Source organism: Homalodisca vitripennis, chromosome 1 (assembly GCF_021130785.1).
Source record: "Homalodisca vitripennis isolate AUS2020 chromosome 1, UT_GWSS_2.1, whole genome shotgun sequence".
Lineage (NCBI taxonomy): Eukaryota > Metazoa > Arthropoda > Insecta > Hemiptera > Cicadellidae > Homalodisca > Homalodisca vitripennis.
In genome coordinates, this window is record NC_060207.1 from 184980004 (window position 1) to 185007941 (window position 27938).

Here is a 27938-nt window from a genome sequence, read left to right on the forward strand (position 1 = left end):
ATTATCTGTATCATCTTAAGGATGTGACCAATAAGGATATCCATTGTCGATAGGAAGTCTAGTAATGGGAGTTTATTGTACGTCCTGTCGGACGATGGGTTCGTTGATCTCCAGTAAGAACCATCATAGCGGTGAAGCTTTTTGGAATATCAGTCGTTTCTGTCTTGCCTTGCATTTAATGAGGTCATCTTGAGAATTCAGAGCACCCTGATGAACTTTATTGATTGACTGGGATGTATTTTCTATGCTTTTACGAATACACAGCATACATTACGGCAAATAGGGTTTTAATAAAAGTGTAAAACACAAAATACGTGAACAGTAGTGGTAATCCATCCTTAAAAAACAGAATCTTGCGAAAGAGCAAATCCAGGAAAGTAAATCGTTCTGTATGATTATGAGGGTCTGACGTCCCGTCGCCGTTTGCATGTGGATGCTCGGATCTTGCAGAATGGATGTTGGGTATCCGACAATCCGGTAGTTTACATTCTGCGTGTATCGCTGGAGACGGTCGGGAGAATACAGAGTGAGGCTGATCCGAGAGCACAATCTCGCTTCGCGTCGACGCAGCGAGGCGCACAGTATGGCATCTCACGCAAACATTGAACGAGAAGCAAAATATAATTTGCACTACGATAGAGATTCTCGACAACCGCCACAGACGACAAATTTTTACTTTCAAGAGACGATTCGATTCGAAACCTACCGAGTAAGAGAGAAGAATTAGTTTCCTCCGTCATCCCATGATACCGCTCGCGGTATATTTCCTTTAAATAAAAAAAAACGCAACATAGCATAAAGGAAATAGGATACATACATCACAAAACATTACTCATATGAGTCTGATATTAACCCGTACTAGAGCTGACATCACATTGAATGTGAGGTTCAATATGTAACTGTTAAACCCTCACTTGCCATTGTACACGTTCTTTGTTAACACCAACTATTGTGTGTACGTTGTAAAGTCACAATACAACACTAGTTATGTAACACGTTGCTAACTGATAACACATGAGTATCTACTGTTGTGTTGTCAATTCTTGACACCTCACTAAGTAGTGTACACGTTCTTATCAGATGACACGACACATGCTATTGAACACGTTGTCTGTCAATACCATACTAGGTTTTGTACACATTAACTGATAACACCAACCAAAGTACGCGTTCTAAACTGGTAAAATAATAGTAACAATCATACAATTTGCTAACTGATAACACATGAGTAGCTACTACTGTACGTGTTGTAGATTGTTACCACATCACTAATTAGTGTACACGTTCTTATCTGATGACACGACAGATGCTATTGAACAAGTTGTTTTCTGTCAATACCATACTAGGTTTTGTACACATTAACTGATAACACCAACCAAAGTACGCGTTCTAAACTGGTAAAATAATAGTAACAATCATACAATTTGCTAACTGATAACACATGAGTAGCTACTACTGTACGTGTTGTAGATTGTTACCACATCACTAATTAGTGTACACGTTCTTATCTGATGACACGACACATGCTATTGAACAAGTTGTTTTCTGTCAATACCATACTAGGTTTTTGTACACGTTAACAGATAACTCCAACCATTGTACGCGTTCTAAACTAGTAAAATAATAGTAACTATTATACAATTTGCTAACTGATAACACATGAGTAGCTACTACTGTACGTGTTGTAGATTGTTACCACATCACTAATTAGTGTACACGTTCTTATCTGATGACACGACACATGCTATTGAACAAGTTGTTTTCTGTCAATACCATACTAGGTTTTGTACACGTTAACAGATAACTCCAACCATTGTACGCGTTCTAAACTAGTAAAATAATAGTAACTATTATACAATTTGCTAACTGATAACACATGAGTAGCTACTACTGTACATGTTGTAGATTGTTACCACATCACTAATTAGTGTACACGTTCTTATCTGATGACACGACACATGCTATTGAACAAGTTGTTTTCTGTCAATACCATACTAGGTTTTGTACACGTTAACAGATAACTCCAACCATTGTACGCGTTCTAAACTAGTAAAATAATAGTAACTATTATACAATTTGCTAACTGATAACACATGAGTAGCTACTACTGTACGTGTTGTAGATTGTTACCACATCACTAATTAGTGTACACGTTCTTATCTGATGACACGACACATGCTATTGAACAAGTTGTTTTCTGTCAATACCATACTAGGTTTTGTACACGTTAACTGATAACACCAACCATTGTACGCGTTCTAAACTAGTAAAATAATAGTAACTATTATACAATTTGCTAAATGATAACACATGAGTAGCTACTACTGTACATGTTGTAGATTGTTACCACATCACTAATTAGTTTACACGTTCTTATCTGATGACACGACACATGCTATTGAACAAGTTGTTTTCTGTCAATACCATACTAGGTTTTGTACACGTTAACAGATAACACCAACCAAAGTACGCGTTCTAAACTGGTAAAATAATAGTAACAATCATACAATTTGCTAACTGATAACACATGAGTAGCTACTACTGTACGTGTTGTAGATTGTTACCCACATCACTAATTAGTGTACACGTTCTTATCTGATGACACGACAGATGCTATTGAACAAGTTGTTTTCTGTCAATACCATACTAGGTTTTGTACACGTTAACTGATAACACCAACCAAAGTACGCGTTCTAACCTGGTAAAATAATAGTAACAGCCATACAATTTGCTAACTGATAACACATGAGTAGCTACTACTGTACGTGTTGTAGATTGTTACCACCTCACTAATTTAGTGTACACGTTCTAATCTCCACACTTGTTGTACTGGCAGTTAAAAGTTAATCTTGTGCATTCTACAATGTCAAAATAATTTATAATCAGACAATTTCAAAAAAATCATTCCAATGTATAGTTGACTCAAATAAACTGTAATGCAATAATCTTTGAATTACAGTATAAGATTAACAATCAGTGTTATTTTTAGATAAAATTTATAAAAAAAATGTATATAAACTATCTTATAGCTAGTTTTATGTTGGAAAGACATAATTATAATTTATGTATTCACCAGTATTTGAATTTTTTAATGTTTTAGGAATTTTTAACAGTAAATTCAATTAGTTCTTACTACAACATGTAAAAGAAAATTCCAATGTGACGATATAAGTTTAAAGATATACTGTATATTAGTTTTATATACATTTACATTTAACTGGAGTATGTAAAATCTATACTAAACAGTTTATACATCAGAGTATATCATTTTAAACTATAGGCTAAGGATACAGTTTTTAAATACACATTCCAAAAATAACTGAGAATTTCGCTAAAATTTCCATTGCCAGTGATTAAATGGTAAATTTAAAGTTATGATATGATCGACCGTCATAGAAGTAAATATAAATGTTGTAATCGTTACATACATGTTCACAAGTAGCCGCTTGGGCGCGCTGCATCGCCAGAGAAATGGGATAACATACTAAATTAATTGAAGTACAGCAACAACTTACAGCTTAATTGCTTTCAGCAGAAGTTCATGACAAGTCTCTGCTCCTTAGTTAGGGCCGACAGCAATTTCCTCTCAGAAAGTTCTAAATGGCTTTAAATGTCGGATCGATTGTTTCCATCCCAGCCAGTAATAAGTAATCGCGTCAAGGGAAATTACTTTGTTGGAAGTTTACCATTACGTTAAATTATTCTAATATCTATTAAATTGAAGTGTGAAACGCGTTATGTCGTATTCTGGAAATCGAATACACAGGAAATAATTGATTGTGCGTGTTTTCAGTCAAGTGCTAATATCCACTTGTGTTCGGTGTCTCGGAAATGTGATAAACATCACTCTCTATCCAAGCCTGACTCCAGGGCAACATTCGTTATGTTGACAACCTTGTATCCATATGACAAAGCAACGCTTTACTCTGATGTCGGTTTGTGATTAACAAATTAAAAAATATAAAAAAATCTTTAATCTTTAGAGCTCTTCCGTAATCGGATATTATTCTAATGTTTTATTTAATAGTTCGAAAAATCCTGTGCTGTTGACGCATTTTTCAAAATTTAGACGTTTCAACCAAATAATACGGTGTTGAAATGTCAAAATTTGTCAACTAGTAATAAATACGCGACATTGATAACTGTTATTACTGGTTGATCCAATTACGATACGGCTTAGTGCGCTTTTAACGCACCTAGACAAGGGGATATGTATTATAAACAGTTTTGGCATAATATATGTTGCTGAAAATTGATCTCTACAGTGAGGATTGAATAATTCAATTGTGTTAGCAATGTTTTGAGGCGGTGTGAACCACATTTTAGATTAGCCTTTTGCAAGTTGTGAGGTAAAATACATCAGAATGCAGGGCTCTGACACGCGGGCTTTCCCAGTTTTAAGTCTCAATCTTAGTAGAGTATTTTAGTTCAGTTTAAAACTACTAAACCATATTTTTTAATCATCTAATAATTCAAGTATGAGCAAAAGATCTTTTAATGTCAAATAATAGTAGTGCCTATTTTAAAAAGTTTAGATTTTATTACACTCAGAATATTATGTAGAAATGAAACAGGCGATGAGGATCTAAAAATGCCTAAATGAAAATATAAGAAGAGTGTGTTTGAAAATAAAATAATAACAATTTTAACAATAAAGATAGTTATTTTCTTTTTTATACGTTTAATACATATTATAAAACCTACTCCTAAAAATCTCAAAAACGCTTACAAAATCATCTGGTGCATAAATTAAAAGCAAGGGTTGTTCTTTAAGGGCATTTATAAAAACGTATTGTCGTAAGTTTGATTTTCTCGTCGAACCGTGTAGTATAAATAATGATACAAGAATAACAAACCTATGGATCGTGAAATAGGGTAAAGGTTAAGATGTTTCAATGTGAACCCATGAGATGCCCAGTCTAGATGGACCTGCAAGTGCCGCTCGATTTACGCTACTGGACCAAAAAGTGCCGAGTTTATAAACATGTATAAAACTCAGCTCAAATCCGGTATTCCGGTTGGCCTATTATTGGCTTCTGCTGTACGTATACGTTTGAAATGAAAACAATCGTGTTACAGAAAACTCAAAACATTCTGGAAAACTTGAATGGCAGGCTGATCAATACACTCTCATAATCTGAAATACACAGTTACCTTATGTTACAAGCTTAAGCTCAAACGTACTTATATGCCAGTGCAAAGAATGTGGCTCAGTGGCGGTGCCAAATATAAAGGCAGGTCAATCAATCTCCGAGCCACATTCTTGCTCATCGCCTCTGATGAATTATTCCCCAGTCACCGATCACTCCAGTATGTAGATATAGGCGGCCGCGCCGCTCCGTGAACAACCCCATCACTCAAGTTTATATATCACGAGAGATAACGCCGCGTTACGTCGTGCTCCTCGTCACTGCTTCTTGTGATATCGACCTTTTTGGGGGAAAATTCTAGAGAGCTGAGTGGCTTCTAACCTTGGAGGTGTTTATCTGAAACGTGTCTTGTTGAAAAAAAATACTTTTTTTTGTTGTATTTTACTGTATTGGAAATACTGTACCATAATACAATCTTCAATTGTTTATGGAAAGAGCAGTGTAAGGCAGTAAAGTTACATTTAGGTAATATGAAATTTATTTTCAACATCTTACCATAGACACAATAATTCCTTTTACCACATAAAAATGAATACATATGCTACGAAAGAAACGTTTAAATTATTTTATTTTTCATTCAAGTCATTGCATTCTTACAACTCTACATTACGGTTACACAAGTACTACACCTATAATGATTTATATTACAAAAGTACATCTAAAATATTACAGTAACATACATTAAGTTTTGCATAACATAAATAATACATGTTACATTCAGTCAAATTAGTTCAATGACAATATACATTATACAGGCGTTGTGCATTACCTACCAAATTGTAGAATAATGTTATTTATTGTTCATTCTAGTATTATATTCTTGAATAATGTAATATTTGTTTTAATAAAGGTATTATTTAATTTTTACTTCAAATGTATTAATCTCGCTTTGTAGCTAAAAATAAATTGGCTAGAACAAAATTAACGTTTTTTTTAACTATCGATGCGCTCCCATTTCTGACTATCGATTACTTACCTAGGGAAACTCTTTTTTATCGATTACAAGCAAACCAGGTTTTGTGTATTTCAAATTGGCATCGCTTTCGGCATCGCTTGTATACAATCATAACTAAGCAAATTTCTAATAAGTAAATATGTCTTATTATAATATTAGTTTAAGCATTACGATGTTCTCGTTCATATTAAACTATAACATATTACATCCTTGAATATCCATTTTGTATGTATAGTTTATGATCACGTTTATATGTATTGAAAAAGGACTACAGTGCAATTGGATGTCAGAGAGTAGAAGACTTTATAGAAGATAGACGGATTTTCAAAAAACGGCTATTGTTGGAACAATTTAAATTTTTCTATTCCGGCCATATTAAAAATGTTACTTTGTTTTTGTTAAACTATGTTTTTAATACTTCCTACTACAAGAGTTTTATGTGTAACAGAAAATAGCGATTGTAGATGTGTGTCTTGGGGGTTGCCCAAGACTGAAGCTGTTAAAACATGCTTAATTGATAGTAAATAAATTAAGGTACAAAATAAAAGGGCATGAAGTGACAACTTCCGATGGGCGATAACAGAATAACTGGAATTGAAAATTGTATAAATACTACCTCTTCCATATGTATAATTTAAACAATAGCACGTTTAGTTCAGTATGAATATTCATTCGACGCGATAATACCTTCATTCAAACATTCGACGTTCAAAGCCGTCGTAAATAATTCTCTACAACCAGGATCGTTGAGGCCGCTGTAGAGAAATGGCATCGAGTATCGATATGCATTATTCGAGTTGCAAATCGTTCTTACTATCTATTAAACAGTCACTTGTATATACGCGAGCACCTTTCATGCAGGTGGGTTGAAAGTGTGCATTATTCAAACCTTGAGTTGCAAATCGTTCTTACTATCTATTAAACAGTCACTTGTATATACGCGAGCACCTTTCATGCAGGTGGGTTGAAAGTGTGCATTATTCAAACCTTGAGTTGCAAATCGTTCTTACTATCTATTAAACAGTCACTTGTATATACGCGAGCACCTTTCATGCAGGTGGGTTGAAAGTGTGCATTATTCCAAACCTTGAGTTGCAAATCGTTCTTACTATCTATTCAGTCATCATGCAGTGTACATTATTACCTTGAGTTGCAAATCGTTCTTACTATCTATTAAACAGTCACTTGTATATACGCGAGCACCTTTCATGCAGGTGGGTTGAAAGTGTGCATTATTCAAACCTTGAGTTGCAAATCGTTCTTACTATCTATTAAACAGTCACTTGTACATACTCGAGCACCTTTCATGCAGGTGGGATGAAAGTGTGCATTATTCAAACACGAGCAACTTACATTTAGATGGGTTGAATGGTGCCTTATTCAAACTTGGAGTTGCAAATCGTTCTAACTATCGATTGAACAGCCACTCGTATACGCGAGCACCTTTCATGCAGGTTGGTGGAAGGGTGCATTATTCAAACCTGGAGTTGTAAATTGTTCTAACTATTGATTGAACAGCGATTCGTATACGCAAGCACCTGTCATGCATATGAGTTGAACGGTGTATTATCCAAATCTGGAGTTACAAGTCGTTGTAACTATCGATTGAACAGCCTCCTGTATACTCGTATACGCGAGCACCTTTCATGTAGATGGGTTGAAGGGTGTATTATATCCAAATCTGGAGGTACAAGTCGTTGTAAATATCAATTGAACAGCCTCCTGTATACTCGTATACGCGATCACCTTCCATGTAGATGGGTTGAAGGGTGTATTATCCAAATCTGGAGTTACAAGTCGATGTAACTATCGATTGAACAGTCCTTGTATACTCGTATATGCGAGCAGCTTTCATGTAGATGGATTGAACGGTGTATTATTCAAACCTGGAGTCACTTGCAATTCGCAAGCAGCTTCCGTGCACTTGGGTTTCGTGGGTTGAATGGTATATTCATTCAAACCTGTTGTTACAAATCGTTCAAACTATTGATTGAAGTCTTTTGTACTTCAGCGAGCAGCTTCCCTGCAGGCGGGTTTAAAAGTGTATTATTCAAACATGGAGTTGCAAATGGTTCTAAATATCGATTGGGAAGTCACCTCCAATACGCGAGCAACCATCCTGCAGTTGAGGTTGAAAGTTATATTATTCAAACCTAGAGTAGCAATCGAAAGCTCAGTTACAATCAAGCGGCCTCCCTCATACATAATTGAACCGATTTTATTGGTGTGCACTCTAAATTGGTTTTGGCTGTACCCATCAGACTCATTATTTATGCTGCGGGATTACCTTGTTAACGTTGAATTGGAAATTGTGTTTCGCGGTTTTCCATTATATTCTATTTATATTCAATTCATTATACTCAATTGTGGTTTATACTTATATTACAAGTATGTGCTCTATGTTTTTTATTGGCTCCAATATAAGTGGAAATTAAAAGTATAAGGAAATATGAAAGAATAAAAGTAACAAAATGGTTGTTGGTACTGACTGATTCCTGTTAATATACATTGAACCTCAAACAGATTAAACTTCTACAGTGTGTCATCTCTTTCCTCTTACAGGTGGACTTCATAGGGATATCTCTACAGTCACGTTTCGATCTTCAAAGTCCACGAGAGCTAAATCATTTCTTCATAAACGAACATCTTCCCAAATTATTGTTAGGATTGACTCACTTGGTTTTCATAACTTTACCAGTCGGGACAATGAGACAAAATAATTTCCTAAGCCGGACTTGGTTAGCATAATCAAGATAGCAAAATCCAAAGACTTGACCAGATGACACAACGTCAAAAACCACATTTCATAGGACGCCCCTCAAGCAAAAACAAAAGAATTGATCACCAGTTCAAACGTCAAAAAACTCCGCTCATATAGGTTGGTCACGTACACTGGAAATCCATTTGTTATTCCCATATCTTCCAAACGCTTCAGCCATATCTATGAAGTTGACGTAATTCCCACCGCACTTCCGGCAAGATAACACATGAAACTGCGATGATCTTGGACTATGCGACTGCCATCCTGGGAACTACAGTTACTGTCTCATCTGAAAGAGTCCAAGGATTCATGTTTATTGTGTAACTACTATTATTTGGCCGCTAGTAAATAACTAGCTCCCTAGAGTTTCCAATGTAGACTTAAAAATAAAATTGTACAAAAAAAACCATAAAAGTGAGTGGTTAAAAAAATAAAATATGGATTAAATTGCATTTATGTTTCGTATACGAGAACCTTTTTGTAGCCAGTAATTGGATCATATTTTATCAAGAATGTTTGAAACACGGATCGATTTCGTGTTGTGGATAATCCTTTCTGTGGTGCGCACCCCCGCTATTTTTACCCCTTCAATCCATGTTGTGGGTCACTTCCCAGTTAACAACATGGGTTTTCTTTATCAATAAGGTCCATAGAACAGTAACCAAAAGTTACATCGCTTTTCGTTTTTCTGTATGCTCAAACTATTGTATATGGAATGTGCTTTAGACACAGTCATCGATAAAGCAAGACTAATTCAGATCCAGTTTGTCCATTTTCTGCAAGCGTTGAAAAAGGTAAAAATAATACCAGTAAGTTATTACACTAAGAAGTTTTACAACACTTTTACGATGTTTGTCTTCTTAATAATTTATTTAATAATTATAGAACATCTTTAAGTACTATATTTGTTGTGTATTATGCAGTGATGTAAGCAGGATGAGGTCAGTGTTACAGTGTTCTCGTGGCAATCTGATCTGGATCATCAACCGTTCTGTAACTCAGTAACACCACAGATGCGCTTTATGATCTTTACATTCCTGGTTGATTGTATGTCTGTGGCCCTCTTACGAGAATTCTCAGCTAGTGTTTATTGTATCTAATTTCAACACTATTTCTGTATTATTACTCACTAATAACATAAAAATTTATGTTTTTCGTCGACTACCCACAGACTAATGTATTTATATGCAAGATTCTTTATTTAATCTTTAAACATTGTCAGAAAATTCATAATATTCTTATAACTAGCCAATACCTAATTCCTTAATTTCTTGTATACAATTGTTCAATAAGCCTATAGTAAAGTAAATAAATAATTAAAACTAATGCACAACTACAATAAATAAGTTCATAACATAACAACAAGAAATAAAATATATAAGAAGTAATAACAGAGAATAAAACAAATAACAGCTTAACAAATTTTTAACGGTGGCCTCAAAATTGACACAGGACAAATGCTCATCAAAAGGCTTTGTCCAATGAAAAATAATAAATACATTGCAAAAGAAACAAGAAATATGAAAATAATAGACTAAATTTTTATTTCACACGACAAATACTCGTCAATTGAATAAAAGGCTTTGTCCTTCAACCAACTACTAATAGAAGTTTTAAACTCAACAATACTAACTGTCCATGCGTTACCAGGCAAGTTGTTGAAAAGTTGAGTCAGTTGAGTTCTGTAAAGATTGAACAACAATGTCACAACCCTGAGAGACGCCATTACATTTCTTTGTTTTTAAATTAATATTTTGTTTGTACAATCTTTGTTTATAGAGACAAAAATGTAATTTCATACTTCAAAACTAGCAGTTGTTAATAGATTGTTTAATTAATTCTCCACTAGAGTAAAATATTGCATCATTCGTATTAAAAAAAACAGTCGACCTCTCTATTGAGAAAGACTCTCAGTAATAAAGGCATAAATGAGTATGAGACCGTAAATCATAATTTCCACGCTAATGAATTCCTTTTTTGTCGATGAACAAAGGATTGCAATCAAGTTCCATATTTATTATACACGTAATATTATCCGTGCCACGTAATTCCACGCCCTTTCATTGTTTTGTAACTGAATATGCAAAGGCTGTCCATTAGTTTCATTTTACTTTGTTATCTACATAACATTAATGTTTGTTATGAGTAATAATATAAAATAATATTTTAAATTTTAGAGGATACTATTGCAACTAAAATAATATTTGGTGTTTGGTGATCGATTTTATGCACTGTATAATGATTAGTCGACTATATTTTGCTCCCATGAATTATTAAGTCAGTATGTAAGGAAGTAAAAATGTAGTGATTGAGTTCTCATCATTAATTAAGTACCAAAATCCAATTAACGACGCCATGAAGTATGCAGGAAAGAGAATACAAGATTGATGGTCGTGAAAGGGTGCAGTGGTTTAAGATTGATGATTCGTTCAGATCGTTCGTTTCAAAATTTATTTGTTCTTTTTGTTACATGCGAATTTTTACTAATTGCTTGATCAATATTTTTTAACATCATCTACTATAGCGATAGAACTGTTGACATTTCACATCAACTCCTATACCAGAGTAGTGTGGACATTTAACATAAACTACTATACCAAAGCACCGTCGACATTTAACATCATCTGATGCAGCCAGAGTAGTGTCAACCTTTAACATCAACTACTATACGAGAGTAGTGTCAACATTTAACATAAACTACTATACCAAAGCACTGTCGACATTTAATATCATCTGATGCAGCCAGAGTAGTGTCAACCTTTAACATCAACTACTATACTAGAGCAGTGTCAACATTTACCATAATCTGCTATAACCAGGGCAGTGTCGAAGTGTAACATTATATACCGTGGCTGCAGTAGCATTTACAATAATTAACTTATACTAACAGCCAAATAATATAATAAACATGTTTTCGTGGTGCAAGGTTATTTGGCGAGGAATCTGGATATCCTATAGCCTGGAATTCGTTATGCGATTGGCCCTTTGGACTTTCGGCAATCATCGACCAAGATTCTTTACGATTTGAACAATAACGTTTAATAGATGGAACCACTTGGCTATCCTGACGTAGACTGCAGGGTCTCTGCGGAGTCAGCAACGTAGTTCTCCATATCTCAAGTATACGAGTAGAATAAACTGAGAGTTCTACCCTCTTCCCTATACATATATATATATATATATATATATATATATATATATATATATAATTTTTATTTTTTTGCTATTTTGGAAATTTAAAAAAATTAAATTTCTGTGAAATTAGTACAAAACTAATCTTTTCTCCTTCACAATTTGATCCATTTTTATTGTTAAATACGATAACATTTTTTTCAAGTTCACGCAGTTTCATACCCAACTATACCATGCTAATTCATCGTGTATGTATTTGCTGTAATACAAAATTGATAACGTTTTTGCAAATATACAGTGCAAAAATATCATAACTCTCTTGGAATTTCAATATCAAGTTATTTACGAAATTAACTGTTCGTTATAAAAACCTTTCAAAGTAATGAGTGAAGAGTTTGGAATTTTTATTCATTTCTGTGAATAAGAATTATTGTTTATTAACTTCACCTATTTTGTAATTCAAAAGTAAAAGTAATAACCGAATACAAAATGTATTAATTTCGCTTTATTATTTGGCTGAGCATTACTCTTGCGTTGTAGTACCCTCCTTACCTTACTAGAACTTTTATAATTTAAAATTTAATATGAAACCTTTATGAACAGAAACGTGAATGTATCATGTGGCAAGACATAATCTATCTATATCTATATATATATAAATGAATGTTTGTGTATTTGTCCTTTATGGAATCGTGAACTATTTGACCGATCATTATGCAAATTTGTATGCATGTGTAATTTTACAGGGAGAAGGTTTATATGTTATGCTCATTGATTTAACACGCCACCAGGCAGTGATGCTGAAGATAAAGTTTTAGAAGTGCCTGCACATTATAAACTGCAATTACGAGACAGTTACGTATATTAAATAGCTAAACACTAATTGTAGGCGCTAAGTTATTATGTATATTGGTCTTTAAAATCAATTTCTGGTTGAACTTAAAGCTTGAGGTTAGACTTCTTCATAATAAATTACATGTACGTGTACAATGGTTATAAGCATACACATATTTTCATGATTATGGCAACAACGCAAACTTGATCCGGAAGTACACATTCACGGGCAAAGCGGGCGAAGCCGCGGGAAACAGCTAGTGATATATAAAGATCAACTGGAGGCTTTAAATTTCCATGTAACTTCATTTCTACATAGACAAGAATAAGTTCTATGACAGTGGATGTTTAACCATGCAATTTGTCTTGTCACGCACTAGATGGACACAATTTTCTTTCGTTTCTCAGGAGGATGTAAAATTTATTTTCTGTATGATGACTTGAATGTCTATTTGACCGCAGAACATCTCGGAAATGAAAGGAGCTATAGGCTTGAAATGCAACCTAAGGGAAGCCTGTCTACACGACACTCCAACCTTGTCGTACTCCGACATTATTACTAAATTTCATTTTGAGTATAAATACGTTATACGTGCTATAAACAGTTATTTATAGTTTTACATTCTTAAAGACATTGCGCATACTAATAAATAAACGCTATTAAATGGGTTACGATCGCGCCATTAAAGCTTACAATGTTTATTTTACTTAATTAAGCTGTTATAATCTCCGAAGCTGTGTTACATTAGCCGCCGCTACAGCTATCACAGTGTAGCAATATGGTAGTAGCTTCGCCTCGTTAACGACGTCTATTGTATTACAATAGTTAGCTCTGGCAAGTTGTCTTTATTAGTGTAATAAACCACTTTATCGCTCCAGTTTGCCGAGTGAGCTGCAATAAACCGCTTTATAGTCTGCGGCTTTATATTATGAGACATATTGTTGTCCGGATCAGTTCACATACGTGCTATAAAAGGTTTAATTGTTAATTTAGCTAGTAACATTTATTCTTGCAATTTGTTTTTATTCCTAATTGTTATTTTTACATTGAAGGTTTACTTTTAGAGATAGAATACCGTTGATGTGTATATGAATCTGATACACATATTTTGACGATTCCGATACATTTCTTGTACAAATGTTTTATGGAATAAACAATTTATGATTATTATGTATTATGAAAAAGTTTGGAATGTCATGTATACAGTATTCCTTGGTCTACTAATAGTTCAGATATGTAATAATGGTACTGAAATTATTTCACTGCTGTTTTTTTTATTGAAAAGGGCAAATGGGTTATACAATTGTGAAATCCCATGTGAAATTCATTACAAAATTATTAACGTTAGAAAAAAAAGGTTCTTTTTCGTTTAAGGGCCAGCACTAAAGACCCTAGCTTGCCTATTCAAAACTCAGATCACGCGATGCTTGCCCGCTGCGCAGCGCTTTGCGCTGCTTGCTCTTTTAGAAAAAAAATTAACTCGAGCTTGCAAAGTCCAAGCCCAGATCAACTCACCACGCTAAAACTCAGACAGAACTAACGCAGGTTACATTACAGGCAAAAGATAAGCGGCGCGCGTTTATCACTGGTACGATAAGATAAGAGTTTATACTGGAAGTAGTACCTGGACTACTGCCCTACGAACTAATAACACCCAAAAAAACGATTAAATTCACTGTCAGTCAGGTATGGTATAGTATGTTTGTAAGGTGCTGGTCCTTAAACGAAAAAGACCCAAAAAATACAATAGATTTATACAATTTGTTTTCTTTAGTCAACATTCTTGAATTTATTTGTAATAGTTCCATATTATTAGCCAATAGCGCAGTGTACTTGATACGGCGGTTATCACGAGATAAGCGAGTCAAGCAACGTTGAGCGTGGCTGCTGCTTGGATGTGTGACCGCTGAGCGATCCTGTCCTTGCAAGCCTGTATCTTGTCATGGCCCGCCTGCCCGGCCATTGGTGGTGATGCTCCGAAAGTCACCTTTAAGCCGTTGATCTCCACGATAAGTGTTAAAGAAAGCTTCTTAGTCCTAACTTCGTCTGTTAAAATATGTCATTTTTTACTTGACTTCACTTTGTTATTCAAAAGATGTGATTTTGGTATGCCCTTCTTTTTTGTAATGTAAATAATTTGTGATAATAAGTTTTGCACTATCTGCTAAGATTACAAATTTGATGTTTCAAATTAATGCCAGTGATGCAACAGGCAGAAAAGCTTCTTTACTTTAGACGTTGAAATATAGTACTGTGTAACTAAAATACTGTAACTAGAGGCATGGTTTTCATATGTGTATAGTCCCGAAGCATAGACTGTAACGGCCTCCCGTAGGTTGCAATACAGGACGCTGTTACTAAGAGTTATAACTGGCATGTATCCTGACAGTGAAGGTATATACATTCATTGTCACCCTAGTGTAGATGAGCTAGTGTTTGAAAAGAGTATTGTTTAAACGTCTACGGTAAATGCAAGGGCTAGCTTGTTTGTCTGATCTTCGAGTCTACTTGCCATATGCGGAGCCTTGATATAAGGAGGCTTTAAAGTAGTAACGGGCAGCTCAAAATTAAGTTAATCCATATTCGTGGATACCATTACATAAAAAATGTAAAAATAAAATTCTACGCTGATTACTAAACCTTTATCTTTACCTTATAAAAACATCGTTGGATTTTTAAAAGAGAGAGACGTATTTTTTAATTTTCGACTGTCGGGTTAATAATAAAACCAAGCTGCGGGAATATCTTTGTTGAACAACTTGAATTATATTTGTAAGTACCATATTTATGTTCTAATATGAGGAAAATGCAGATGTAAATAAAATTTTCTATAGTAAACTTCATATTTATTGCTACATATTACTTTTAAAAGATTTCTATTGAAATTGAAAATTACGGGAATACTTTATTCCATAGATAGTTTCGGGCAATGAAAACTGTTTTATGATTTATTTCAGCTTTAAAAGCCACGTTGTGTCCATTTTTGAAGGCAACGTTATTGTTATTTTAGTATTATATTCAGTGGTATAGTGTTACGTATAGTTAATAACACGAAAAGGAACCGTTTGTTATTTGAAGCTAAAATATAAATAAAAAGATTTTAAGGGCAGCCATTTGTACATAGATTATAAATAGATGCCTCTACACCTGGGAGTTGGGTTCCGTGTTTTTGTTATTTTATTCAGAGAGCCATAAGATCAGAGTTTAAATTTGTATTTTTTCCCTCACCTTCCCATCTAAAAAAGCGTGTAAACGAGTATACTTTAAAAAATGTTTAAACTCAACGAAGATTTTTATTATCTTTATTCAAAACGTAATTGTTTCCAACTTTATACAGAATTTTCGAACCTGTCAGGAAAATGTAAAAGATTTTCAAAAGTAATAAAATGTTTAAATACGCATTAATTGTATATATGTGTAAACATTCCCCAAGTTATTACTTTAAAAAAAATGAAACCGTATTTGAAGTAACCGAATAAACTATGTTTCTTTAGTTAGGTTTGTCACCCGTGTAACTGATTATTAGATTTATAAAAATTACAAAGATTTTTACAAAAGGTTTATAAGTCTTTGTATATGACCAGAGAACGATATTGCACTTGACAGAAATACACAAAGCTTTTTGTAATTCAACACACGTTTAAGAATGATGCTGTTAACAAGTGGCAGAGGCTAAATAATTTGTTAGCTTTTGATGGCGCAGAGCTCGTTGTGTGGACAAATTTAATTGTTGGACAATGTCTGACAACGCGGTTCTCTTGCAAATGACGGGCTTCTATAATTGGCCGCCGCAAATTGTATTATTGACGTGTTGTATTTTTCGTTGCAACAAAAAAGCTGATAAATTTATAAATAAAAGTTTACCTCGCACACTCTGACAACGCGGTTCTCTTGCAAATGACGGGCTTCTATAATTGGCCGCCGCAAATTGTATTATTGACGTGTTGTATTTTTCGTTGCAACAAAAAAGCTGTTAAATTTATAAATAAAAGTTTACCTCGCACACTCTGACAACGCGGTTCTCTTGCAAATGACGGGCTTCTATAATTGGCCGCCGCAAATTGTATTATTGACGTGTCGTATTTTTCGTTGCAACAAAAAGCTGTTAAATTTATAAATAAAAGTTTACCTGGAACACGTCTTTTTCGCTGAATATTTAATAATAGTACCTATAGAACCTTCTCAAATACGTGAAGTTAAATAGACTAACGCTTGTATTAAGATGAATAACAAAATCCCAATTTTTACTTCATACCGTAGTAACCAAATTGATTGAACTGTCAGTCTGGATTTTGTTGTAGTAATCCTTCTGAAATGTTTGATGACGGTAACTATAAAAAATTTTCAAAATTGGGGCTAGACGTAATATTTTTTTATTTTTAGTTTCCCACCCCACAAACATTTTATAATTTTTTATGTTTATAGAAGGCCATAAAGTTGTAGACACGTTTATTACTTAACTACAACTAAATTAATTTTATTACAGTATGTTTCAAGAATTGATGTTTGAATTGAAAGTTAAATTTAACAACTACAAGCAAACAAATACTGATTATCATTTACCACAAATAATGTATCTATTTCACAAGATTCAATTGTTCTGAAAACAAGAACTGATAAGTGTTGCTCTGCAAATTCATCAAATGGTTGTACTACTCGTATAAGTAGTTTATAACCCTAGCAATGTTCATTACTATTTATTACTAAATTGAGTTGTAAAGGAAGTTTATGAACTCTCCGATAGTATTTTGGGGATTTATTCTTCGGGTCATGGCAAACAAATACGCAATATTAATGGATCAAAAGTGTTAGTTCTCCGTCTGTATGTATGTATTTTTAAAATTTTATGTTTTATTTAAGAATCCGGTAGAGATAGACCAATTTAAATATTGCATAATTATTGTTTTTGCTACAATTAAATAGTGACGATGATGCGTCCTTGATCATGGAAATAGCCAGTACGTAATATAATATAGATACAAGTATTTAACTAATGTAATGTACGGTTAAAGATGACGTAAACAAAGACAATTTTGCCGTGTACTACAACAGTATTGGCATTTTAATGTATTAACTTTAATTGTTCTTTTATAAAAACTGCATAATCTTATTAGTTTTTACATTCTTAAGCTTTAAAAGCTTCAATAGTCCGCCATATTGAAACGTGATATGATAATATTGTATTTTATTTCTTTCTTTACTGGTTTCTGAAATAAAAAAAATAATATAAAAAACACATTCAGACATACGGTAAACCAAGCATTTATGACCAATAATTTAATTAAATTCTTTTGTTTGTGTTGACACTTACAACAATTTCGCTAAATATTACCGGAGAGTTAATAAATACTCCGCATACTCACAAGAGATTTGTAGTATTGTAACTTCGCATACTCACTTTTGGAAGCATCAGTCTACTACATATTCCTATTATAAATACGTTAATTTATGGCAAGGAGAAGACAGATCACGTGACTATTTTGTATCAGAAACTGCGGTGCTTGGCTAACCAGAAGTCCATTATCTTTATAGCGATAAGACATTTCACTCGAATAGCTTCACTGATAACGTCGTATATCCTATTGCTATAGTCGCCAAACAATGTCGAATTATGTATGAAACTGTTATAGAGTTAAATATTTATCCATGTAAAAATCTAAATTTTTATGGGTATGTAGCTGTATTTTTACCTGTGAGCATTTTCAGCCAGAGTCTAATACTAACCGTAGATACAGATTGACATAAAGAAAACTTTATTTGTATCTATATCCCTTGTTAGGTTAGATAAAGTTAAGTAACTTACTGAGAGGGTTGGAACACGAACAACGCAACACGTAAAGCTGATATAAGAACTGCGAAGGGGAGGAAGCCACTTGTGAACCTAACAGAAGATCCTTCACTTGTTCCTTTCAGTTCCCCCTTCACTCCTTCCCACATTCTCTGCCTGCCAGTGCCAATGCCTTCCGTTTAGCGTAGGCAGCATTTAATACACAAGAGCCTGCATTGTGAACGCGTTAATAATGCCAGGCGCTTTACCTCGTAAAACCGTTACAGTATAATTTTTAACCTCTTAAAAACGTAGTCAGTAGAACATCTATAAATACTTTTTAAGAAAATTCCAAATTCATTATTGTTTTAATTAGCTAGGAATATTAACTTGATTATTCACTTATATGTATTAGACTACTTTAAAAACTAAAGAGGCTCCGTAATGAAATTCCAAAAGGTGAGCTAAACTACAAATAAGGGTTGATAATACTTTTCCTCAAAGGGCGAAGGCCATTATTTCCGCTAAAAACATCAAAGGGACATGTTTCGAGCAAAATAAGCAGGAAACGCGGTCCTTTGAAAGAATCTCTTCGCCTTTTTTTACCACTTCCTCACATTTGAAAGTTTCGCGGTGCAAAACTTTTGTAATTTATTGTTCTAACAAGTTTTTAAACAATGTTTCCTTTGATTGTTTTACGGGTAATGACTTTAGTTTTACGTGTTGGCAACATCGTGTGATGTTGTTTTAGCGGTAATGAACTTGCACTTCACGAAAGTGGTCGTTTATTTCCCTACTTTTCTAGTTTTTCGCCTGTAACTATTTCTGAAACGTCGGAGCGGGTGATTTTACAATGGAGAAAATTGTCCATATAAAAATTATGTAGGTTTGAAATTATTATGCACCGTCAGCATGGTTACCAATACAAATATGCTATATTGGTACTCCCAAAACTCCCATCCTCTCATCTTCGAACGGTTCAGAATTTCAAATTTTCACTTGCATGACATACATAGCTTATTTACTTAGTCATCAAAATAGGGAGGAGATCCATTAAATAATTGTAAATGAACAACTATAATAAATACAATTGCATTTAAAACCACCTATTGAGTAAAACCTCAAATTACGATAAATACAATTGCATTTAAAATCACCTATTGAGTAATACGTCAAATTTAAGGTATTAAAAGGGGAAAACATCGATAACTAAAACACTGATTTTGATCATTCTACATAAAATGGATACCGTTTCAATCAGAGAAAATTGACTTAAATAGGACACAATGTTGAATGGAGCCAACTTAAAGACCTCTGATTTCAAGAACTTTAAAATTAGCAGACGCACAATTTGTTCCTTTCAAAAATTGTTCATATCTTTTCAATAATGGTTGTATTAGATTACGTAAAAGTTATTAACGATAGTTTTCTTATCAATAGATTTTAAAACCGTAACGGTTTAGAGCAATAGGAGCTCTTATTTGAGGGTATAAATGAAAAATCAATATTTTAATCTATATTATTATGGATGTGACGAGCAATGCCAATTTATTGAATTTTAGACAATCAGTGAGCCATTTCGGGACCCAAAGATCAAGAAATTATCTTACTCATCAGTTATGATTTCATGCAATCCTTCTTCAAATCTGCTGAATCATCTTAGCTTACTTCAACGACTTTGAAAACTTCCCAATCATCTTTTTACTAATGATATTGGCCTTCATCGTGTGCATTGGACCGTTCACGTTTATTTATGTCGTCATTGTTCCTACCATAAATTGCATGCAATTCAACTATTGATATCAGCAATCTTTTTGTCCTCAGTGAAGAGAATAGCATCGTTTATCTCACAGTCAGCAGCGGGACTTTTCAATGGCGATTGTCATCTTAATAACTAGACTGAATAAATTATCTTCGTGATGCTATCGCCGTACACGCGTCCAGGATGCGTAAGATCGTATTAACGACAATAATCGAAATATCGACACAATTGCGTTAATAAGTATGATACAATTTTAAATATATGGATTGTTTCAGTACTTTTCCTCAAGTGGCGCTCGAGTTGAATTTCCTTTGTTATGGATATATTATAAAATATCAGTATTGTCCGTCCTATCTTATCGTCATTATCAGATAAAAATATGAAAGCAAACCACTATCTTATCTTACCAACTTTATCCTTCTTGTCCACAAACAGATAACAGCACTATGTTTTTTCCAAATGTTTTTTGCCGGAAAAACATGCATAATAAACAGAAAAGCTTTTAACTGAAAATATGGAAATTAATCCTCTAAACATTACATTTTCCGCCCCTCAATACAGGAAAGGTTAAAATATTGTAGAGTATCACTTACTAACGGTAAATATTGATGTATGGTATCCAGCACTTTTCCTTGAAGTCTGCTATAGTAAAAAAAAACGTGCATAATTTGCGTAATTCAGTGTGTAATTTGTCATAACCATTACTCATTTGCTCATTTCAAAGAGCTGCTTCTTGTAAAAGAATAATGCACTTTTAAAGTACAGCAAACAAATTCATAAGAGTAATTTACCTGCAAATTTGTTTTTTGCTAAACCTGTTCCGAGAATGCGGAGGGGTAATGTATTATATTATTCCATGATAAATGCAACTTCAAATCATATACGAATAATAATATTATTAAATAACATAAATACGGTTTTAGTCTCTGTGCTTTTAGTGATTGTTACAATGGTGGCCCAACAGTCGCTCATAGTAACAGAGACAACCAAGTTTTATTTTTGACCAACATTTTATGATCACATTAGCGCAGCGCGCTGTTCATTATCAAGTTGTCGAACCATTAATCGACTCTAATTACTGAACTTTGTCACAAACAACGGGAGCCCGGGGAGTCGAGCTTAAATCGGCCTTTAGAACCTCCACTGTTAGAAAAGGACTATAATTTATGTAGCTAATTTTGTAAACAATCTGGCTTGTATAGTAAAGTCGCCTTTCGTGTTTAGCTTATAGATCTGATACTACCAGTTTTCCTTATAAAAGATTTTGTTTTATCTGTTTTAATCAAATCAAGGATTTAAAAAAATCAAATTATTCTACGCTTTTTCAGCAATTTTAAGGAATGACATTTCAAATTAAGTACCTATCCAGTTAAGACAAGATCGACTAAAACGAGTTTCTGATTTTCTATAAATAATTTTAAATGAGAGTGATATAACAAAATATTTGGTAAAACTGCGTATCATACAACGCAATAAATGTAGTATTTTTATTAAACAAGACCCAATACATATTTATAATTCTTTCCTACATTAGTAGAACTTTATTCTTTATATATATATATATATATATATATATATATATATATATATATATATATATATATATATTATATATATAGAAATATATATATATATAGAAATAATTGATTCCAAGTGCCAACGTTATTGAATCGAATTCCCAAACAAGGAGGGTTCTAGCAGTTGTCCACGGCTTCTCAAGGATTTTCCCGCCAATAGCGTAGCTGGAAGAGACATCAGGGTTTATCTCTCCAAAATAAACCAAATATTTCAAGAATTTTCAAATGGTTATCTTACAAAAAGCTACATAAATTGCCTAAAAGGCCTAGATTTTTACTAAAACTGTGCTTTAAACGCAAAGTTTTCTGAAATATGAAGTCCATGCAGTTTCTTACCAAACGAAACGCATCAACTTTATAAGAGTTAATTAGTTATATTGTTGATTAATTTAATATATCTTACCGTCTAATAATATCTTCTTCCAACTGCAATTTAAATTTTTCCAATTGCTACAAGAGTCTTCGATACAATTTCAATGCCAAAACTCCAGCTGTAGGTAATACAATATATTGATTCCCTTCACAGCACGAAAGCTATTTACCCTATCTAAAGGCCGGACTCGCCCTTGACAAGAACATGCTATACGAGACTTTGCTCTTTGGTTATTGGCGAAACAGCATATTGTACCAATAAATGTATCTACTTATGTATGTAGCTTCGTAATACAAATACCGAAATACGAAAGAATATCAAGTCAATGTAGTGATACATAGAGATGATGCTAGGACAGAGCTAATACTACGTGAAGACTAGAAACAAATGATCTTGCTCTCACAGCGGGTTACTTGTACCATAACAAATGTTTCATGTTCAATTCTTCTCGTAACACTTATCCTGCAAAAGTAAATAGTTATTCCTGAAAACAGGAACCTAAATTAAAATATTAATTTTCATTTCGGAAATTCCCTTAAAATCATAAAATTAGATTGTAAAAATTTTAAATAGGATGATTATAAACACGGTCTCCTGCTATTCTTTTATTAGTATGTATATATTTTTTTAATAAAGAAAAAAACTCGTATTGGATGAAATGGCCTTTACTTAGTGTATCTTTTACTCTGAGTGCTTCAAAGTCAACAAGGAAAATAGAGTGAACTTGAAATAGTTAATAATAAATAGCTTATATGCAGTCGCGATATCTTGGTATAATACAGGTTATAGTGAAATTACTTTTTACATAAAGGTTAAAGTCCCAAATTGTCGAGATATTAGAAATGTTTTCTTTGTACGTATGTAGTTGTACAATTATATTAGTGTTGACAGCGAATAACTAAGTGTTGTGTTCTTGCAGGTGAACACTGAGATGAAGCTAGCCGGCACGTACGTGGGGCGGCTGCGGCTGACGGTATGGCGGCGCAAGTCCACGCTGCTGGGGGCGGCGATGGCGCTGGCCCTCGTGGTGGTATGTCTGCAGTACAACGCCGCCAAGGAGGTGGTGGAGGTGCCGCCCCCGCCGGCCGCAGAGGAGACCGCAGAAGCTCGCGCCAACAGTGTCCAGTTCGTGGCGAACCTGCCCGCGACCGGCGCCTCCCTGAGGACGGACAGTCAGGGTGACCTGGTAGACTCCGCGGCAGACGCGAACTACGTGTCGGGCAATCTCATCTACTCCGGGCTCGACCCCAAGTTCAACTACGTGCCGCCGCAGAGACTGGTCCACCTGGACCTGAAGGGGGCGCCCCCCAAAGTGCCCTACCTGAAGCGCCTGCTCACATTGTCCCGAGAGATGGGCGCCACGGGAGTGTTGCTCGAGTGGGAGGACATGTTCCCCTGGTCCGGGGAGCTCTCGCCCTTGGCCGCCACTAACGCTTACACGCGTCGTGACGTCGACGAGATCGTGGAGACGGCGCGGTCTGTCCACCTGGAGATCATCCCGCTCGTGCAGACCTTCGGGCACGTGGAGTTCGCGCTCAAGCACAAGGAGTTCACAGCCCTGCGAGAGGTGCCGGACTCCCCCCAGGCTATCTGCCCCTCCCTTAACGCTTCTGTGGACCTTGTCTACCAGATGATTGATCAGGTATGTAAACATCAAGTTTAGCATGATCACATTTCATTTTTTAATATAGTTCTTTCTAATAGCTTTACAAAACTCATAGCTACAGAGAATCAATTTTGTTTTCAAGTTTATTTTTGACGGTAGAAGGATTGTGAAGGAAAAATAATTTTTCCGGACATTTGCCATCGTTCAGTGAAACAAGAAATCAGTAACACTATCAGCAACACTATAACGTTTCGAGATCTGCAATCTGATCTCTACTTCAGGTAAATAACAAACCTACTATACATAATTACAAACTAGGTTAAAATAAACAAATCATACCAAAGCGTTGCGACACGCTTAATCAGGAATAACAACCACCATGTTGTGTGTCAAATTCACTTACTCTAAAGACATGCACTTAATCAAAAACTATACACAGCACTAATCATTAAAACGGAACTACCGAATACAGGACACAATACGTCTGCATTCGTCTACCAACCACCTACGACCCAGTCTCGAAACGTAGTGTTACTGATTTTTTGTTTCGCTGAACGATGGCAAATGTCCGGAAAAATCCTTTTTCCTTCGTCACCGCTTTAGTCCAAGAGTTTGAGAGCAATTTTCATTGTATACAAAACGCAATATAGTTTTTCGTGAAATGTACAGAGTATATTTTCTAATTTTTGCGTGAATCAGCCTAATATAATTTTTGTATAGATTATCGAAATGGAAACGTATCTAAATGGTTAAAATACCACGTACTTTTCCTGCATTGTTAACATGTTTTCTCTACACCCTTATAAACAACCGTCAGACACATATATAACAGTTTTATCAGCATAAAGTAGTATTGTATATTTTTGCTGATGGTCGTTTAACTTTTATTTACGTGTGGTAACGGTTGGTTTTTCTGTATTTTAAGCATGTAAAAATGTTATCGTCTGATATTTGTAACCTTTTTTGTACCCTCCCATTCAACCACCACAGTAACTACCGCGGTCGAACAGTGCAAACCGGATAAGTAAAGTAAGTGGCGATTCATCAAGCGGGATGACTGTGTTTCGGTGCAACATTGATGGACATTCGTGTCAAACATAGACACCATCTGACAGGGCAGTATTGATGACCAATCTCTGGTCGATATGTTTACAGAGGTGAGTCAAAGAGCATGCAGTATAAAAGAGATCAGTCATATTTGACGCTGATGGCTGCAGCAGACGACTGAGTGCCTGACATCATCAGATATGAAAAACTTATGGCTAGGAACTCAGACTCTATTTTATTTCATATCGGTCCCGAGATATATGGTAAAGTTACACTGGTATTTCTTTTCTTTGAAAGATTATTAAGAATTTTTTATTTCCTGAGATATCAACTATGGTACACCAAGTCGTGTTATAGCGATGAAATATTCTCCTGAAATCGTGATTTGAATTTAAAAATGTACTTTGTACTCTGTGCAAATAATGTGGTTCTGATGGCATTCTGCGTATATTTATAATTAAAAATCAATTGGTTTTTGGGAAAAACTGACATTTTTTCACTTATTACAAAAAGAAACTTCCTAATGCTCCCCAGCTTTCACGATTATAATTAAATTTACAACTAATAAAGCGATTAAAATAACACCTTCGTAACAATTTTTCTGTTTTAAAAATTTCACTTTTTATTTCATGTAAAATGTATTACCCGTACATTTATCAACCTCCGAGTCTTTTTGTTTGTCGTAAATACCAACGTACACTGTATAGTTATTTCAAATTCACAAATAAACCTACTCAAACACAAGAGTGTAAAACAGTATGTTGATTCATTTTAGTACGGTTTCATGTTAGACTACTACAACATTTTACTTTGTAAACATGTTTATGAATATGTGTTATGCGCCATATTTGTTTGAGGATATGCATGTTTATTACAAGTGCTTTGTAGAAGTTTCAAAATAAAAAAGTTTTTATTTTCCGGTTATTAATTATTATTATTAATTAATTATTGTTTTGGTGTAAAATTTAGGCCACTTAAGAGTGGAACTGTCGTATTGTGGTAAATTAATATGTGAAATTACCATTTGCAACAATTTCTTTTTTCTTGGGTTCTTTGTGGGCTATTTTTATTCACTTTATTAAAAGTTTTAAAAATAAAACTGTTCAAACCCATTTGCAAATTTTTATTTACCATTCCGGGAATCGAACCCGTGAACCCCCTGTTAGAGGGCTGCAGCCTTCTATGCTATGATAAAGATCAAATTTTCAACAGTTAAGGTTTTATAATTTCGGAATACTATAATATCTCTCACAAATCCATCACTACACTCCTTCTTGGATCCTTCTATTGTAAGGTCTAATGTTTAATTTAAATAATGGAATCACAAATCGTATACTATCAAGAGGAACGGGGTAGAGACGATTTCTCAGATTTATTACGTCATAAGCCTGTCAGCTGAGATCTGGCGGGAAATCGATGGCCACTCGGCCAGGTGTTCTCACTTGATAGTGGATAACATTATCTGCTCCCTAAAGTAAAACGCGAGACGGAAGCCGGCTGTTGCAAAACAAACTTGAGTTTTCTCAGAAACAGAATAGTTTTTGAATATTCAGACGATAAAGTTACTTCCTTTCTGATCACCCAGTAACAATATTAGTGTTTAGATGAATACGAATAAGTACCAGGAATCTCCTACCCCACATTGTAAGCCTAACAATATACAGAATTTATATTGCTAAAAGAATTTTTATAACTTTTATGCAGTAATGTTTCGATATCTAAAATTATTTTATATACATATTTGATATCAACCGAAAGCTCTTACGTTCTAGATGTGTCATTTTTGGAATTGAAATAGATCTCAAGATAGGTCTACAGGTTCTATGTTCCAGTGTTGAGGGTCTCTCATATTTTTATTTAGTTTAAAACAGCTGATTACCGAGGTCATCCACAACCATATTAATATCAGCTTTTTTCTTTACGATGGCTTATACTCGTATTAGAAATTAATTAAAATATATGTTGCTTGTGTCGGAATTTTTAAACCAAAATGACGACGTATGAAGTTCAGATCATAATTAATTTTTAAGATCAAAGAAAAGCTTAATGTCCACAATGAATTTTAGTTTTTGTTGTGCCCTGACGGGTTTTGCCACCTATATCAAATGGAATACATTTTTAACTGATAAAACTCAATTTGTGCAAGAGCTGATTGTAACATCATTGGGGAAATTTTTATAAACCATTTCAAGATTATTAATTGGGGTTTGCTCTAAGGTATCGCCGTATCTGAAGAAAGTTAATTGATATTCACTTTGAAAGAATCAGCTCGACGGTTAGCTAAACACTACATAATTAGGTTGGAGTAATAAGCTTATAACAGGTTGAATGAACCTTAGTAAATTTTCGATAAAAGGTGATCTTTTTGACAAATTACAGTTGTTTTACTAGGATACATATATTCGCTTTTGGACATATGAACACTTTAATTTAAACAGTGAAACTCTAAATATGTATCTGCAACCTTATTATCTAACCTTATTATATCTTGGTTTTTTCTTTTTAAATTTATTGTTCACGCAATTATTTTTTTAATTTAAAAGGCTCATACACATATTTAGATAAACGATCAAGGTATATGATTTTGAAATAAATGTCACACGTCTCGCTTTAATAAGAAGGCCCGTCTTGACATTAAAGGTGACCCTACTTAATTTTCCTCCGCCCAGGCATCAGATCATTTCCTTTTATATAGTATTGGTGTATTATTTTATCTTCTTGCTCTAGTTTTCATATTCAGTCCTAATATCATAATTGCTTATATATACAAACATACAAATTTCAAGTTCTTAATCATAAATTGTCATTAACATTTAGGTGAAGCCCTCAATTACAACTTGCTGGTAAATACGAATTGTTGCATTTTTGGCTACCAATGGTGTCATAGTTAGAAAGGTCTATTTTAACAATTGTAGGTGGTTATATTATGTTGTTGCCTATTAATTCAAAGTTATAATCTACCAAAATATTATT

The 27938-nt window shown here is 34.2% G+C and overlaps 1 protein-coding gene across 1 annotated transcript in view; it reads left to right on the forward strand.

Annotated features, from left to right (window-relative positions):
* The window catches only part of LOC124352879 (hexosaminidase D-like), a 305479-nt gene that overhangs the window by 242180 nt on the left and 35361 nt on the right, over nt 1–27938 (forward strand). The window contains exon 2 of the mRNA XM_046802595.1: nt 23232–23954. Coding sequence (XP_046658551.1) covers nt 23244–23954 — 711 coding nt within the window. The 5' untranslated portion in view covers nt 23232–23243. The remainder of the gene's footprint in view (nt 1–23231; nt 23955–27938) is intronic.